We start from the raw sequence: 18447 nt of genomic DNA, 5'->3' as shown, positions 1-18447 counted from the left end.
CAATCCCCTCATTGCTGGTATACAGGAAGGCTGTTAATTTTTGAGGGTTAATTTTATACCCTGCTACCTTGCCAAAGTTTCAAATCAGCTCAAGCAACTTGCAAGTAGAATCTATAGATTTCTTTAAATAAAGAATCATGTCATTTGCAAAGAGGGCAAGTTTCACTTCCTTTTTCCCTGTTTGGATCCCCTTTCTACTTGCTTCTTTTCTTATTGCTCTGGCTAGGAATTCTATACTATGTTGAAGAGAAGTGGAGACAGTGGGCATCCTTGTCTCATTCCTGAATTTAGTGGAAATGGCTTTAGCTTTTCACCACTAAGTATAATGCTAGCTGTGGGTTTGTCATACACAGCCTTTATTATACTGAGGAATGTTCCATGGATTCCTAGTTTCTCCAGAGCTTCTAGCATAAAGGGGTGTTGGATCTTGTCAAATGCCTCTTTTGCATCTGTTGAGACAATCATGGAATTCTGGCCCTTGCTCCTGTTGATGTGTTGAATTATAGGAATTTACTTGCGTCTATTGAACCAGCTTTGCACCCCTGTGCTGAATCCTGTTTGAGCATAGTGTATAATTTTTTTCGTAGTGTATAATTGTTTGAGGAGTTGCTGAAGATGGTTGGCCAGTATTTTGTTGAGCAGTTTTGCATCAATATTCATCAAAGAGATGAGTCTTTCTTTGATGAGTCCCTATCTGGTTTTAGGATGAGGGTTAGGGGGGCTTTGTACAATGAGTTTGGCAGAAGAGTGTTCACTTTCAATTTCATTGAAGAGCTTGAGGAGTATTGGTGTGAGCTCTGTTCTGCTGGCCTCATAGAATTCAGCTGTGAATTCATCTGGCCCTGGGCTTTTCTTGGATGGGAGGTCTCTTATTGCCATTTCTATTTCGGGACTTGACATAGGTCCGTTTATTTGGACTAGGTCTTCTTGGTTCAGCTTGGGTATGCTAATATTGGCGAGAAATTCATTCATCTCTTTTAGATCCTCAAATTTGTTGGCATAAAGTTAGAGATGTATTCCATTATGATGTTCTGTACCTTGGTAATTTCTGCTGTGATATTTGCATTCTTGTCTATGATTTAGTTTAATTTTGTTTTGTTTGGTTTTGTATTTTGGGGACCTCAAATCTAAAATATATCAGCAGCTCAAAAAATTGAATGACTCCAAAACTAATCTCCAAATTAACAACCATCCCATTAAAAGATGGGCCAAAGACTTAAAGAGAGTCTTCTCTGAAGAAGAAATAACAATGGCCTATAGACACATGAAGAAATGCTCAATATCTCTGGTCATAAAAGAAATGCAAATCAAAACAATTCTAAAATTCTACCTCACTCTAGTTACAATGACCAGAATCAAGAAATCTAATAGCAACTGATGCTGGAGGGGATGTGGCCAGGAGGGATCACTACTACACTGTTATTGGGAGTGCAAACTTGTTCAACCACTATGGAAAGCAGTTTGGCAGCTCCTCAAAAGACTAAACATAGATCACCCCATGATCCAGCAATTCCACCACTTGGCATTTACCCAATTGTCCAGAAACAAGGACATACTAAATCCACGAACCCAACAATGTTCATCGCAGCACTATTTACCATAGCAAAGATATGGAACCAAACCAGATGTCCCTCAGTTGATGAGTGGATCAGCAAGATGATGTGGTGTTTATACACAATGGAATTCTATGCTGAGGTCAGAAATAATGACATTGTCCCACTTGTAAGGTAATGGAAAGACTTAGAAAAAATCATATTAAGTGAAGTAAGCCAGACTCAAAGGAACATATGCTCAATGGTTTCCCTCATTTGTCATAATCAGTAGAAACCTTGGGCTCTCCTAGCAGAGATTTACAATAGAACAAAATCTAGTAAGCACCTCCAGGATGTAGAAACAAAAGCCATATAATGAGTGATTGTTGTCCTTAATGTACCATGTTATGTCTCATCTCTTTTGCTGTCCCTTGGTTATCTCATATTATTACAATATTTCACCTTGTTATCTGATACATTTTATATATACTTAACTGGTCATTTCAAATTGGATAGGGAAGGGAGGAAATCAAGATGAATGGGGGAATGGGGGAGGGAAATGGGGACCATGACATGAGAATGGTATCAAAGTTTGTGAAGTAATGCACTTTTTATCTGATAAATATAATGTAACCCTTCTATCAATTACAATAAAAGATGTATGGAAAAAAAGAATCATGTCATCTGCAAAGAGAGAAAGTTTCACTTCCTCCTTCCCTATTTCAATTTCCTTTATGTTTGGCTCTTGCCTTATTGCTCTGGCTAGGAATTCTAATACTGTATTGAACAGGAGTGGAGAAAGTGGGCATCCTTGTATCATTCCTGATTTCAGAGGAAATGGCTTTACCTTTTCTCCATTTACTTTTATGCTAGTTTGTAGGGTGGTCATGTAAGATTATACTGAGGAATGTTCCATGATTCCTACTTTCTCCAGAACTTTTTGCATCAAGGGGTGTTGGATCTTGTTAAATGCCTTGTCTACATCTATTTAGATGATCATGTGATTGTTGTCCTTGCTACTTTTGATGTGATGAATTATATTAACCCACTAGCATGTATTGAACCAGCTTTGGATCCCGGTGATCAGTCCTGTTTGATCACAGTGTATAATTTTTTGATGAGTTGTTGAAGTTGATCGGCCAATATTTTGTTGAGCAGTTTTGCATCAATATTTATTAAAGAACTGGGTCTCTGGTTCTCTTTCTTTGATGAGTTCCTGTCTCATTTTGACATGAGGGTTAAGCTGGTTTCATAGAATGGGTTTGGTAGAGAGCCTTCACTTTTAACTTCATTGAAGATTTTCGGGAGTATTGGTGTGAGCTCTTCTTTGAAGGCCTTATAGATTTCAGCTATGAATCCTTCAGGTCCTGGGCTATTCTTGGATGAGAGGTCTCTTATTGCTTTTTTTGTTGTTGTTTTTTATTGTAATTAGTAAAAGGGTTACATGATATTTGCCAGATAGAAGGTGCATTAATTCACATACATTGATACCCTTTCACATGTCTTGGTACCCATTTCCCTCCCCCCCCAGATCCCCTCCCGTCTTGGTTTTCCCCCTTCCCTATCAAATTTCAAATATCCAAATACAAATAAATTCAATATATCAGATAACAAAGTGAGATACTATACCAATATGAGATAACCAAGGGATAGCAAAGGAGATGAGACAACATAGTACATTAAGGACAACAATTATTCATTATATGGCTTTTGTTTCAATATCCTGGAGGTCCTTTCAATTAGCTTCACATTATATGGCCTTATGTATCAAGATTTTGCTCTATTGCAGATCTCTGCTAGTAGAGCCCAAGGTTTCTACTGGTTATGACGAATGAGGGAAACCATTGAGCCTAAGTTCCTTTGAGTCTGGCTTACTTCACTTAATATGACTTTTTCTAAGTCTTTCCATTTCCTAACAAATGCGGTGATGTCATTCTTTCTGACAGCAGCATAGAATTCCATTGTGTACAAATACCACAACTTGTTGATCCACTCATCAACTGAGGGACATCTGGGTTGGTTCCATATCTTTGCTATGGTGAATAGTGCTGCAATGAACATTGTTGTGCCAGTGGATTTAGTATGTCCTTGTTTCTGGATGGTTGGGTAAATGCCAAGTAGTGGAATTGCTGGGTCAAAGGGGAGTTCTATGTTTAGCCTTTTGAGGCACTGCCACACTGCTTTCCATAGTGGTTCAATGAGTTTCCACTCCCACCAACAGTGTAGTAGTGATCCCTCCTGGCCACATCCCCTCCAGCATCTGTTGTTATTCGTTTTCCTGATCCTGGCCATTCTAACTGGAGTGAGGTGGAATCTTAGAGTTGTTTTGATTTGCATTTCTTTTATGACCAGAGATGTTGAGCATTTCTTCATGTATCTATAGGCCATTTTTGTTTCTTCTTCAGAGAAGACTCTCTTTAAGTCTTTGGCTCATTTTTTAATGGGATGGTTGTTACTTTGGAGATTAGTTTTGGAGTGATTCAATTTTTTGAGTTGTTGATATATTTTAGATATGAGGCCTTTGTCCGTTGTTTGGTTGGTGAAGATCTTCTCCCACCCTGTAGGCTTCCTGATTAGTTTACTAGCTATGTCCTTTGTCATACAAAAGCTCTGCAGTTTAATGCAGTCCCACTTATCCAGCCTTTCTCTGATTTGTTGTGATTCTTGGTCCTTATTAAGAAAGTTTCGACCTGTGCCAAGGAGGCCTAGTGTATCTCCTATTCCTTCCTGTAATGTTTTCAGTGTGTCAGCTTTTACCTCCAGGTCTTTGATCCATTTGGAGTTAATTCTAGTGGAAGGTGACAACGAAGGATCCAGCTTTAGTTTTCTGCAGGTGCTTAACGAGTTCTGCCAGCACAACTTGTTGAAGAGGCTGTCTTTCTTCCATTCTATTTTTTTGGCTCCCTTGTCAAAGACTAGGTGGCCATAGGTCTGTGGTTTAATATCTGGATCCTCAGTTCTATTCCATTGGTCTTCAGGCCTGCTCCTGTGCCAGTACCAAGCTGTTTTGAGAATTATAGCTCTGTAATAGAGTCTAAAGTTTGGAATTGAAATTCCTCCAGTGCTGTTCTTTCTGCTAAGAAGTGTTTTTGCTATACGGGGTCTTTTATTATTCCATATGAAATTTTGGATTGCGTTTTCTATTTCTTTAAAGAATGACATTGGGATATTGATGGGTATTGCGTTGAATTTGTAGATAGCTCTTGGCAAGATTGTCATTTTCACAATGTTGATTCTTCCAATCCAGGAGCATGGGAGGTTTTTCCATTTCCTTAGTTCTGCTTTAATTTCCTTTTTTAGGGTTTTAAAGTTTTCGTCAAAAAGGTCCTTTACATTCTTAGTTAAGCTAATTCCTAAGTACTTTATTTTTTTATTTTTTATTTTTTTTATTGTAATTAGTAAAAGGGTTACATGATATTTGCCAGATAGAAGGTGCATTAATTCACATACATTGATACCCTTTCACATGTCTTGGTACCCGTTTCCCTCCCCCCCAACACCCCCCACCCATCTTGGTTTTCCCCCCTTCCCTATCAAATTTCAAATACCCAAATACAAATAAATTCAATATATCAGATAACAAAGTGAGATACTATACCAATATGAGATAACCAAGGGACAGCAAAGGAGATGAGAGACAACATAGGTACTTTATTTTTTTTGAAGCTATTGTGAAAGGAGTTTCTTTCCTGATTATTGCCTCGTTCCTCTCACTGTTGGCGTAAAGGAAGGCAGTTGATTTTTGAGGGTTGATTTTATAGCCTGCTACTCTTCCTAAGTTTTGAATCAGCTCAAGGAGCTTGGGAGTATAGTCTATCCCACTTTGCAGATGACATGATTCTGTATTTAAAGAATCCTATAGACTCTTATTGCTTTTTCTATTTCATTACTTGAAGTGGGTCTGTTTAGTAGATTTAGATCTTCATGGTTCAGTTTGGTTATTTCAATATTTGCTGGAAATTCGTCCATCTCTTCTAGATTTTCAAATTTGTTGGCATGAAGATTTGACAAGTAATCCCTTGGGATGCTCTGGATATTGGTAATTTCTGTTGTTATATTGCCCTTCTTGTCTATAATTTTGTTTATTTAGGTCTTCGCCCTTCATTTTTTGATCTGATTTGGTAAGGGTCTGTCAGTTTTGTTAATTTTTTCCAAGAACCAACTCCTTGTTTGTGGATTCTGGGGTTTTTTGGATTCTTAATTCATTTGATTCTGCTTTACTTTTAATAATTTGTTTCCTTCTACTAGATTTTGGTTGGGTTTGGTACTCTTTTTCCAGCATTTTAAGTTGTACCATTAAATTGTTAGTTTGAGTTTTTCTGTAGTAAAACGTATGAAACACACACACACACACACACACACACACACACACACACACAGCACACACACACAGAGCTCACCACATCCAAAGTCACAAACAAGATATTCTATAAAATGAGAAGTTACCTTGTAACTTATAAGACCTATAAAACTTACAAAGTAAGTCTATGATTAGTGTTTTGAAGAAGACCCTCCATACTGATTTCTCTAGTGGATAGACTAATTTCAAACCAACCAACAGTATACTAATATAGTTCATTCTCACCTTTCTGCTCCATACTTGCCAGCCTTTGCTATTGTTTTATTTTATGACTTCCATTCTGCCTTGGTGTGATGAAATCAGCACAGATTCTATTTGTATTTTCTTTATGGTTAAAGAAGTTGAACATTTCTTTAAGTATCAATTAGCCATTTGCATATCTTCTGAGAACCAGACCTCAACATGAATGACTTCTCACTTGGCATTTAAGATACTTTGTTTTTGCCCTTGTGAAAGTTTCAACCAGGCACTGGTAACCCATGCTACTCAGGAATGTGAGATTTGTGGCAACCCAGGCAAAAAAAAAATCCCTAAGATGGTTGTCTCTGTTTAACAAACAAAAGGCTAGAAGTAGAGATAATATGACTGAATTGGTAGAGTACCTTCTCTTGATCAAAAGAAGCCAAAGGAGTTCATGAGTTGAAGCTCACGATGAGATCCATCCTCACTGGGAAGGCACGTCCTCAGTCCAAAATATGTGACTCAAATTGGCAAGCTGGAAAAGGCAAAGGCTAAGGAACTGGCTACTAAGCTGGGTTAGATGTGCAATGTTGATTTCTCTGTACATGAAGATAATAAATCTGTTCTTCCTCCAGTGGAAAAAAATGTTTAAAGACTAGATGAAAAATGTGTACTTTTCAGGTGAATGGGTATGTTAAAAATTAGATTATAGGGATGAATATAGAAAGAGAAAAGAACATATTTTCAAACTTAAATTTTGTAGGACAAAACTAAGATAAAAGTAGAAGGTAACAGAAGAGACTTAGAGGATGAGTGATTTGAAGCAGGAAGAAGTCAAGGATTTGCTATAATTGTCAAAGTATTTGCTACAAAACACTATCACACACACACACACACACACACACACACACACACACACACACAGGCAGAGGCAAAGAGAGAGGGAGAAGAGAGAAAAGCAGGCATGTAAGCTGAGGTAGAAAGTAAGCAAGAACACTACAGCAAAATACTTAGAATTATATAATCTGAGGAATAGGAATATGCGTATTCATTATGCTTGTCTCTCTACATTCTTGTTTGCAAATGTTCACAATACAATTCAAATAATGCAATTACATAGGGACTACAATTCTAGTTGGTAATGTGGGTTCCTGCTTGCATTTGCACTCAGCACCTGGCACGTGCTTGGCCAGCATTCTCCCACTTCAGGTATATGCCCAGCTCTGTTTTGCTTCAATGCTTTTTTTAGATAAAGTACCTCCTACATTTTCCTGAGCTGGCATCAGTCTGAAACCCATTTCTATGTCTCCCACCCAATGAGGGCTGTAGATGTGAAGCACCCGGCCCATCTTGCTGGTTGAGAATGAGGTCCTGTTTATTTTGCCTAAGCTGGTTGGAATCACAACCATCCTGATCTTCCCACCTGGGAATCTGGAATTATACATGAGGACCAGCGTTATTTTCATTACATTAATGAAAAATAAAGTCTTAATATTTCTCAATTGGAAATTTTGAGACAGCAACACTTCAGAAGAAACAGTACCAATACCAAATGAGTATTTGTGAGTGTATTTTTACACTGGAACAAAGGTTTCTTGAACTCATTTCTGCTCTTTTCTAGGACGAACAGGCACAATGATATCTATTCTACTTCTTGCCACTGGCACGTTTTTAACCGCAAAGGTAGGAAAAAGGTTTTGATACTTAGTCTTTTATATGTATTGAATTTGCTAGTTCTGAAGCATTCATGGTACAATATTAAGGAAATGCTTAGCTCATGGTGATTAAGTGAAAGTGAAAGCCTGGATTAATGCAGCCTTGTTTAATATGCAGTTATTTACTGGACTTGTACCCTTGTATTCTTGTTCTGGGCCAAGCCTATAGTGAGAGCAGTGAGACACAAATGCGAGGGAATGTCCAAATTCAGAATTACTAAGAAGAACAGCATTTTAAGGTATATTTTTTACCATCTATAAGTAGTTGCCATTCAAAAAGCAGTTTGAGAATTCAGTGCATTGTGAGTAAGGTCACTCGTTCATCATTCTCCTCCCTCCATCTCCACCCACTACTTCCTTCCTACCATTTCTTTAATGTTGTAGGATATACACATGACTTTGTAATTCCGTATTTAAGAAATAAGAATCAACGTTTTCTAAAAAGCTATATCCTCATTAACTGACTTATGTAATTGTAGCCTCTCTGTACAACACCTTTATAATGAGTTTTAAAAATATTTTTTATTGTACTTAATAGGAGGGTTACATTACTTTTGCCAGATAGAAGGTGCATTACTTCACATACATTGATACCCTTTCTCAAGTCTTGGTCCCCATTTCCCTCCCCCCACTCCCACCCTCATCTTGTTTTTGCCCCTTTCCTATCCTATTTCAAATAACCAAATAGGCATATATACAATATATCAGATAACAAAGTGAAATACTATAAAAATATGAGATAACCAAGGGACAGCAAAAGAAATGGGAGATAACATAGTACAACAATCACTCATTTTATGGCTTTTGTTTCTATTTCCTATAGGTCCTTTCATTTAGCGACATACTGTATGTCCTTATGTATCTAGGTTTTGCTCTATTGTAAATCGCTGCTAGGAGAGCCCAAAGTTTCTACTGATTATGACAAATAGGTGAAACCATTGAGTATATGTTCCTTTGAGTCTGACTTACTTCACTTAATATGATTTTTTTCTAAGTCTTTCCATTTCCTTCCAAATGGAGTGATGTCATTCTTTCTGACAGCAGCATAGAATTCTATTGTGTAAAAATACCACATCTTGTTGATCCACTCATCAATCGAAGGGTATCAGAGTTGGTTCCATATCTTTGCTATGGTAAATAGTGCTGCAGTGAACATCGTTGTGCTAGTAGCTTTAGTATGTCCTTGTTTCTGGACGGTTGGGTAAATGCCAAGTAGTGGAATTGCTGGGTCATAGGGGAACTCTATGTTTAGTCTTTTGAGGAGCTGCCATAATTCTTGAATGAGTTTGCACTCCCACCAACTGTGTAATAATGATCCCTCCTGGCCACATCCCCTCCAGCATCTTAATATATATATATATATATATATATATATATATATATATATATATATATATATATATAGAAATTAGGCACAATAAAAATGTGTGATGGAAAAATATAGTCTTTTCAATAATTGGTATTAGGACTTCCATATGTAGAAAATTAAAATTGGATCCTTGTTTATCACCATGCACCAATATCAACTCAAATGAATTTAAAGACCTCAAAGTCAGGCCTGAAACATTGAAACTATTGCAAGTTGGAGTAGGAGAAATATTAGAACTGATAGGCATAGGCAGGAACTTTTTGGAAATAGTGGCAAGGCCACAGAAAGTAGGAGAGACTTGACAAATGTGATTATATCAAAATAAAAATTTTCTGCATAGGAAAGAACATAGGTGATAAACTAAAAAGACAGCCAACAGACTGGTAGATCTTTACCAGCAATATATCTGACAAAGTCCTAATATCCAAAATATACAAGAAGCTCAAAAATTAACATCTCCCCAAAACTAATGAGCTAATCAGTAATTTGGCAAAGGAGCTAGAAAGACCTCTCAAAAAATAATAAAGTAATTTTTAAAAGAATCAAAGGAAAGGTGGGCATTGTAGACTTGTGCCTGTAATCTTAGCCACTTAAAAAGCTAGGAACTAAGAAAGTTCATAAGTAGCTCTGTCCAAAGAGGACAGATAAGCACTGTGATTGTATTAACCCCTTTTCTGTAGGACAGCCTTGAGTACTTCGGGGAGCGCAGAACTGACAGGAATGTGAACAGTCAGTTTCAAGGTGTAGAAACTCCTTCCCAAGTAAGTTTCTCTTTTCACAAAAAGTTATTTATGGGGAGATGTTAGTGGCACATTTAGCCTGGTCGCATCTATAACCCTTCTTTAACAATCAATGATGGCAGAGGACTTGTGACTCCTAACCATTTCCTGATCTTTGGAGGCCCACATCTGTAGCCTCATAGGCTACTTGGCTTGGTTCTCTGCTGGGGCCTACCGGCAGCAAATTGGGGTTCCTGAAATACGGGGCAGGGACTGGAAAAAATAGAAGAGAGACAAACACATGGGGTTGGTAGGTCTGCAGCCCAGGTAAAGACTGCAGCCCCATTTATCCTCAACTCAAGGCTTCTATCCCTTCTTGAAACCAGGGAACTTCCAGGTGTTACATTCATATGGTAAATCTCAGGTCATTTAAACAGAATAAGGCCAGAAAACCATAAGACAATAAAGCAATTGTCTGATGCAAATCAAGGTACAGTTTGATTCCACTCTGGCTCCCAACAGTTCTCAACAGAGCATCACACATTCCATTTCTTATTCTTTATTCCCTACAGCTTCTGGAATTGAGTCCCCTCCCAAAAAGGAAGGTCAAATATCTAAGGTTTTCTGATGCCTGAAGATGATCTCTGGCTAGTAGATGATCTACTAGCCATTGGTTTCCCTAGAAAGAGAGATTGGATCCTTCACCAGTTTTTGCTAAGGCAATGAGCAATTCAAGGTCTTTAGAACACTGCCAGGATGGTTTTGTGATGACCCCAGGGTAGGGGAAAGAAGAGTGCAGAGAAGAGAAAGAATGAGAGATCCTCAGACCAAGAATGAGAGATAAAGACACACAGAGATAATGGGAGTATGAAAGAAGAAAACAGAATGAACTGGGAAAACAAGTATTTTACAAATCTTGTTCCAGCAGACATTATCATATTCTTTCATTCCATATTCTTAACATTGTTTAAACTATCCACTGTTGTCCTATTTTCCTCTGATAATACTTTATTATGAAAATATGAAAAATCCCAATTATATTGGATTGGAGTGTTGGTCACTATAAAAAAATAACTGACCAAAGAACTTAAAGTGGGGAAAGATTCATTTGGGCTCACAGTTTCAGGATTTCCTTTAAGGCCACTTGATCCCATTGCTTTGGGCCTACACTGACACTGAACAATCATGTCAAGGAGGCGGGTACTGTGGAGAAGGATTGCTCACCTCAAGGTTCCCAGGAAGCTGAGGAGAAGGAAGGGTTTGCGACATGATCCATCCTTCCAGTGACTTCTTTGGTTTCATGAGGCCCCAACTCCTAACATTTTCCCCACCTCCTACTAATGCTTTAAATTTAGGAAGCCCTCACCGAATGAATCTGTGGATAAAGTCAAAAGCCTCATAATATAATTACTTCCCCATACCCACCTCTGAACGCTGCTGGTATACTGGGGATCAAGCCTTCCATCTATGAGCCTTTTAAGTGCACATTTCATATCCAAATTCTAACACACAAAGATGGAACCATACAGTGCATTCTACAATCATCATCCCAACCTACAGTCATGCTTTGTTTATTCCTTCCCCACTCTTCTCAAACCCTGGGTCACCCTTCCTACTCTTCATTCCTCAACCAGGATTACTTTGAAGGAAATTCTATTCATCAGGACCTTTTAACTCACAAGAAGTTTGGCATGACACTCAACATATGCACTCTTAAAAAAAATCCAACAACTGCAAAGCATCTACCCGACACTGATGACTGGCACCTGTCTGTATTTCAAGATACAGGCTGAGATTTGAGAATGGTGTTCCAAAGCCAGCCCTGGCAGGAAATCCTTTCATTCTTAGTTCTAATGAAGAACCAAAACAGCCTGAGTTGGAGATGCAAAGTGGTACAGCACTGCCCTATTGCATCTTGCATTGCCCTATTGCATTTTCAGGCATCTTTCTCACTATTGCCCTTTCATTGTTTGCCCATCCTGGGGCTTAAACTCAGTGGCCTGGTGCTCAGTAGGCTTGAACACTTCACAAGTGGCACTTTACCAGGTGAGCTACATCTCTAGCTCAAATTCTGGCTAAGTATATAGAGATGGATTATCTCAAAGTTTTCAGCCCTGGCTGGCATTATTCTTCAGTCCTCTCAGCTTCTGCCTCCTGAGTAGCTTGGATTACAGACATCAGCCACTCGCATGTAGTACAAGTGCTTTTGCTAATTGGAAATGTGGCAGTTCACTTTATGAACTCTTCTCAGTTGGTTCATCATCAGACATCTGGAATTTCTCAAAGAGAATTCTAAGAAATCCTCTTTGAGCAACTTGCTAGGAGCCAGAGTATTGAAAGTTTCCCTTACCAAAAAAAAAACATATTGGAGAAAAAGGCAGATAAAGAATCTCTTCTCTGTAGAGGACCCCTAACTAATGGTACAGAATCATCTAGTGCAGCTAAGTGGAGATGTCTTTCCTCCTGATGAGGAACTATCTCCCAAACCATAGTCCTTTCTCTAGTGCATGACAACAGATTTTGTCATCGCTGTTTCAGCACCTTCACTGTTCTCATGGTCATAAGCAAGCCTAGAAGCAAGGGCTTCTTCTTTCCATGTTACTGTCTGCAAACCTCAGCTGGTCTCTTTTTCCATGGTATGTAATTAGCCACAATGAGGAAAATACATAAGAATGTTGATAATGTACTGACTCATTCTAAATGTTGCCTTCATTTCTTAATGCTGTTAACAAGCTAAAAAAAAGAGAAAGAGATTAGGATACTGACTTTACATCTGTCATCCCCACTAAAATAAAGGCTTTTGTTGCTTTACAGATTCGCTATGTTGGCTACTTTGAATAGTCTCAGCTGGGCTCTTTTTCCACAATGAGGAAAATACATAAGAATGTTGATAATGTAAGGGCTCATTCTAAATGTTGTCTTCCTTTCTTTTTTTTTTGCCAGTCATGGGCTTGAGCTCAGGGCCTGAGCACTGTCCTTGGACTTTCTCAAGGTTAGAGCTCTACCACTTGTGCCTCAGCACCACTTCCGGCTTTTTTCTATGTATGTGGTACCGAGGAATCGAACCCGGGTCTTCATGCATGCTAGGCAAGCACTTTAACCACTAGGCCAAACTCCCAGCCCTAAATGTTGTCTTCCTTTCTTACTGCTGTTCACAAGCTGAAAAAGAGAAGGAGATTAGGATACTGACTTTACATCTGGCATTCCCACTAAAGTGGAGGCTTTTGTTGCTTTACTGAGTCGCTATGTCCACTACTTTGACATCTTGAAGAATGTGTTGAACTGGGAAATGCCAGTGAAAAAACCTCTTAAAATTGTGAAATTTGTGATTTACTCCATCCAAGGTAAGTGCTTTAGAAAGGAAGGAGAAGACAAGAGGATGTGCGATCCACTATTTGGGAGGGTTTTGCTTATGTTATGCAAATGATCCTACATCACAGCTAAGTGTCAATGCATGTGACCTTCTCCCTCTTGAGCTCTCCTTAGATGCCTCTCTTATTCCCTTGCCCATTTCCACTTGAGGGGAGGTTCTACCCCTTGCGTTCTGTTCTCGATGTTCTTGTCTCAACCTAGGATAGATTTTTTTCATAGAAGAGAAGATTAAAGAACCCAGTAGAATCCTTCTTTCTCAGACTCATTTCTCCTTCATGGTTCATCTCAGCATTGCTGGCCCTGCCTCATTTTCTTGGCCAGTCCTTCCAGCGGCCCTTTCTTCTCAGAACTATAGTCTTTTCTCTCTTTCCTCCTCCTCTAAGCATCTCCTCACTATCTTCTCCATCAGGATGCCTTATTTTATTTGTTGCCACCTTTGGCCAGGTCATATGCTAGCATTCAGCTGGGGTTGTGAGCAGAAAAGACAAATAAGTGCTTAGATTTAAAAAAAAAACCAACTACAATGCAGGGGTTCTCAAGGCTCTTTACCTAAAAGCCTCCTTACTGAGAAGGCTGACATGTGGAGGACCACAGTTTGAAGCCATCCCAAGCCACTCTGAGTCTCCAATTGCAACCAAAAAAAGCAAAAAGGGGGCATTCCTCAAGTGATAGAGTGTCAGCTAGACAAGCTGAGCAGGTTCAAGACCCAGACTTCAAACTCTGCTACTTGCAAATACAAAAGTTAGACTCTGTTGCAGGACAGGTTTAGGTAGTACAGACAAGGTTCCTAGAGGGCAGCACTTGGATTCCCCTGACTGCCCTTGTTTGACACTCACACCTGAATCTCCATGGACATAGAACAGGTTTGGAGAACTTGTTCTTCTACTAGACTCCTCTAGCAACTGCCAAGTTGGTGTTGTTTCCAAGAAATCAGACTGTCTAGTTTAGACTTCCCAATATTGCTGGAAAGACTGGCACAGACCACCCAGTTCTCCAAAGTTTTCCCCTGGGTTCTCCATCTCAGTCTTCCCACAACTGGGACTACAGGCTTGGGCTTCTCTACTCTTTTCCTAGATGAAGTCTCTCTTTACACAGGCTGGCCTAGAAAAATAGTGAAAGAGGTTATTTAGTTAGAGCTAGAAACCTAAACATGTAGAAGAAGGTGAGACAGAGAATTTTCACTTCATTTTGTCTGCATTTTGTTGGTGGGTGCATGGGGGGATCATGGGTTTCCAGCCCAACCTGTGAGTTGTACCTGAACTCTTCAGCTCAAGGCTACAACCCTACCCCTGTTCCTGGGTGTTGTCCCTTAGCTCTGCAGTACCCTTGAGCCAAGCCCCACTTCCTGTTTTCTGGAGGTTAGATGGAGATAAGAGTCTCGGGTCCTTTTGTGCTCAGGCTGGCTTTGAACCTTGATCCTCAGATCTCAGACACTAAGGAGCTATGGTTACTATGGAAGCCACTGAGCCCAGCTTTGTCTGTATTTTTCAAGGATGAAATTCCTTTGTGTGATGTAAATTGTTTAAATGTGAGGAAAATAAAGGCTTAGCACATTGTACTTGTGAATTTCAGTGGCTTATTGCTAGAGGATATCAGTAGAAAGCAGTTGGACAACTGGAACAAGGGAGAGGAGAGTGCAGCAAAAGCCATGTTTCCATCAGAAATCTTCCTGATGATAGTGTTTGATCCATGAAATTAAGAGACACCAAAACAAGGCAAGATGAAAACCCAATCAGACATGCTTCATGTTAATGTAAAATAGGCAAGGTTGAAAGGAAAAACTTCATTGTGGACTCTGAAACCAGATCTTGGAGGAAAGGCTAAAGGAAGAGGGGCCATTTGAATTGAGGAAAAGGTCACACACCCTGGGGTCACGTTGGTTATCCTAGCTACTTAGGAGGCTGAGAACTGAGGATTGTGGTTTGAAGCCAACCCAGATAGAAAACACTTATCCCCAATTAATTATAAATATTCCAAAGTGAAAGAGTGTCCCATCCAGCGGGACATCAACTAGGGCCAAGAACCTAGAGGGAGGAATGAAAGGGACAGGAGACATGAAGAAGGCAGCAAGACAAGCATCCTGATCAAGCTGCCAATTTTATTTTTCACACAAGGGTTTATATGCCTCTTCAGGAGAGGGATTGGGGTATAGGAACTGCTCGGGGGAGGGGGTCCGGTAGTAGGATGTTTGCTTGGGGTAGAGGCCAGGTAGTAGGATGTTTGCATATCAACGCAAGCAGGCATGTGTTGCTTAGTGACCTACTTACAAGATGCAAGCACATTCTTACAGTAAGAATTCAGGGAGGGGGAGAATGTCCCCGAACTCCTCCCATAATCTTGAAATAAGTGAGGGGCAAGGATTTAGGCAATATCTGAATTATGGTAGGCATTAACCTGAGAGGGGGGACAGAGGCCATGATTCCTAGAATGGAGGCCATGTTGAGGAAGAAGCAAGACCCACTGGCTCATGTATCTGTCTTTCTGCTGAGGCCAAGCATCTTTTTGCGGGGGAATGGTTTTCATAGATGCCAACCTCCATGCTATTGGGCGTGTCCCTCAGGAGACCCCGAGACTGAGGGCTGTTTAGGCTGTCTCCTCGCAGTCTTAGCTGCACCTCATGCAAATGCTCTTCACCGGTCAACGGTAGATGCATATCCCTCGGGTGGGGATTACGGTTCCTCTGGGGGCCCCATAGTCCTCATAGCCATTTAGCCTCTCCCTCATCTAGGCTGTTCAGCACTGGATGGAAAATTCACCCATCCAGAGTCACCATAATGGCTGGAACCAACTAGGGGACTTTGAGTTTAGCACAGAATGTCCCATCACCAAGAGTTTTTGGTTCCAGTCCTCTCAGGAAACGGCTGTGGGGTGGTGGTAGAATCAGGCAGAACAGAATATGTGGCAGCAGTTTCATCTCTCAGTAACTCCAATGGAATGTCACACCTCCTGCTGGGTTGCCTGCAAATTTCTGCACAAACTGGTTAAAGAAGCTAAACCTAAGGCCTGACTTCGGTGAATTCTCCCAATGATTCCCTGGTTGTTTTCCTGAGCACACTCATTTTGTCAGGCTGACAACCCATTAGTTTTTTTTTAACCTTTTCTTTTTTTAAAAAAAAGAATTTATTAACGTTGATTTTTACATCATCTTTTAAATGACAAGTTTAACATACAAGTGTTCAAGGAGGCAATCTCTATTTACAATCACTGGGACTTAGTATTTAGAACTTAATCACAATGAAGCTAAGGTTTGTATGTCATGGAAACACATTAATTTATGAAATAAAACATTATGTCTATAGAGTCATAGGTTTTTATGTCTATATAGAGGAGGAATTTAGATTAATGTGGAGAGAATAGGGGAATGCAGCCATAATATTTAACAACATATATCCTATGAACCTAGGGAAATGGAGAAGATAGGATAGGGGTTGATATATCCATCAAGATATATTGTACTTATAAACTGATTGGTTAATGTAAACCCGCTTGTGTAACCACCTAAGATACTAAAAGTATAAGTTAAAATGGCATAGGACTATTTCTCTCTAATGTTTGGGTATACCTGACCAATATTATCCTTGATATTGATTTATAAATTTGACTTAGAGAAAATTAAATTTAGATTATTATTATAGAACTCTAAAGGTAGCATTTCATAAGCAAGAAATTCTGGAAGCTCCCAATGTTTTTTTTTTCCTGGAATGGTGATGTAGTAAGAATTTATCTTGTAGAAGATTAAGATATAATGATTTTTGTCTTTCTTTGCAATATTGTGAACTGCTTTAAGGGGCAGAAACCATTTGTAAAGGACAAATTCTATGCAAGATCAAATGATTAACTAAACCCACAACCTTAGCTGGCCCATATTTTCTCTCTTTATTCTCCATTGAGTTAACTGGCAAGACATTTTGCTCTGTACTCTAACAAACATATACGTTTTCTTTTTCACTTTTATGCAGGAATAGGAGAAGGTAATGGAGCAGACCTGAAAATTGAAATAATAATGCAGCACAAGACTGTATTTACTTGTACTCGCCAAACCTGCACGGTGAGCCAAAGCTCATAAATGAGAATTCTCATGTTTGTGTCAAAGCTCCCAGTCAAGTGGCATGATGGTCTTCCCCAAAGTAACACTCACCAAAAAGAGACAGCTCTTGCCCTCTGTCACCATTCCAGTTGGCATTGCTTAGTTCAGATGCAAAGCAGAGCCTTGTTCCAAACAGTTTCTGAAAGATATTGTCAAACTGTGCTTCAGTTTAGTGCTGCTTCGAATTCACTTGTGCCCACAAATGCTAAGAATGTCCCCAGGAATTACTCGAGGCTTTAAATGCATACATCATGTCAGTATTTGCCATATGATCTTCCTTTTGATCATTTTGATCATTTATTACAAAGCTCTGATTCTCAAATGCAGTGTTCTTGAAGGTCACCTTGGCACTTGTGGAAGTGGAAAGTCATAGGTTCAAAGAGTGATGCAGAATCTGTCCACTCAGCAATGGGCTCAGTGACTGTCATTAGACGTTTTGTTGGATGTCACCTTGAGAGCAGTAGAGACAGCATATGGACTGAGGAGATGCCTCTTTACCCACAGCCATTTCTGAAATGTTCAAGAAATTCTCAAGACTGTGCACCTTTTCTAGGAGAAATTGGCTAATTTCCTTTTTAATCCCAAAGGAAGCTTTCAGAATGATTCCCAGGTTCCTGTTGTAACTTCTGTACATGCACACAAGTGTAGTGTGTTGTGAGGTTTAGGTAATATATTTGAATTTAATCTCTAATCTATGAGTTATCAAATCAGTGTAAAAAGTGACCATTTTCAATCCATTTTGTCACATAGGACACTGATCCCATCAATTCTTAGCCCACATTTATTCTTATTTTCCTGGATTTTAAGCTCTGAATCCCTGACAACCCTAGTGTAGCCAAGCTATTTCCATTAATATCTGGACCTACAAATTCCCATTAGAGAAGACTGACTCATCTGTTTGGCACATGGAATAAAATTCTCAGTTTCAGTTATATTTTTGCTGGTTTCTCTTCTCAGGCCTATATTATTCCTCCTTTATTAAAATCCTCCAATGACCAACTGAAAGTCTATTTTCTAGAATATGCTTTGTTATTCAAACTTTCTGCTGTATACTGCCCTCCCATAGGACACACTTGCACACTTCCTTATAAAGCTTGAAAACAATATATTATT

At 39.3% G+C, this 18447-nt stretch overlaps 2 protein-coding genes across 4 annotated transcripts in view; one reads left to right on the top strand and one right to left on the bottom strand.

The window, feature by feature from the left end:
* LOC150039413 (uncharacterized) overlaps positions 1-18447 on the bottom strand; it is a 510688-nt gene that overhangs the window by 353201 nt on the left and 139040 nt on the right. The window lies entirely within an intron of this gene.
* Positions 1-18447, top strand: part of LOC150039419 (phosphatidylinositol 3,4,5-trisphosphate 3-phosphatase TPTE2-like) — a 62280-nt gene that overhangs the window by 37209 nt on the left and 6624 nt on the right. The window contains exons 18-21 of the mRNA XM_090327834.1: positions 7694-7755; positions 9837-9917; positions 13096-13219; positions 17207-17295. Coding sequence (XP_090183960.1) covers positions 7694-7755; positions 9837-9917; positions 13096-13219; positions 17207-17295 — 356 coding nt within the window. The remainder of the gene's footprint in view (positions 1-7693; positions 7756-9836; positions 9918-13095; positions 13220-17206; positions 17296-18447) is intronic.

This window comes from Megascapheus bottae, unplaced genomic scaffold, assembly GCF_031878675.1.
Source record: "Megascapheus bottae isolate mThoBot1 unplaced genomic scaffold, mThoBot2.hap1 HAP1_SCAFFOLD_40, whole genome shotgun sequence".
Classification (NCBI taxonomy): domain Eukaryota; kingdom Metazoa; phylum Chordata; class Mammalia; order Rodentia; family Geomyidae; genus Megascapheus; species Megascapheus bottae.
This window is presented reverse-complemented; position numbering and strand designations above follow the sequence as displayed.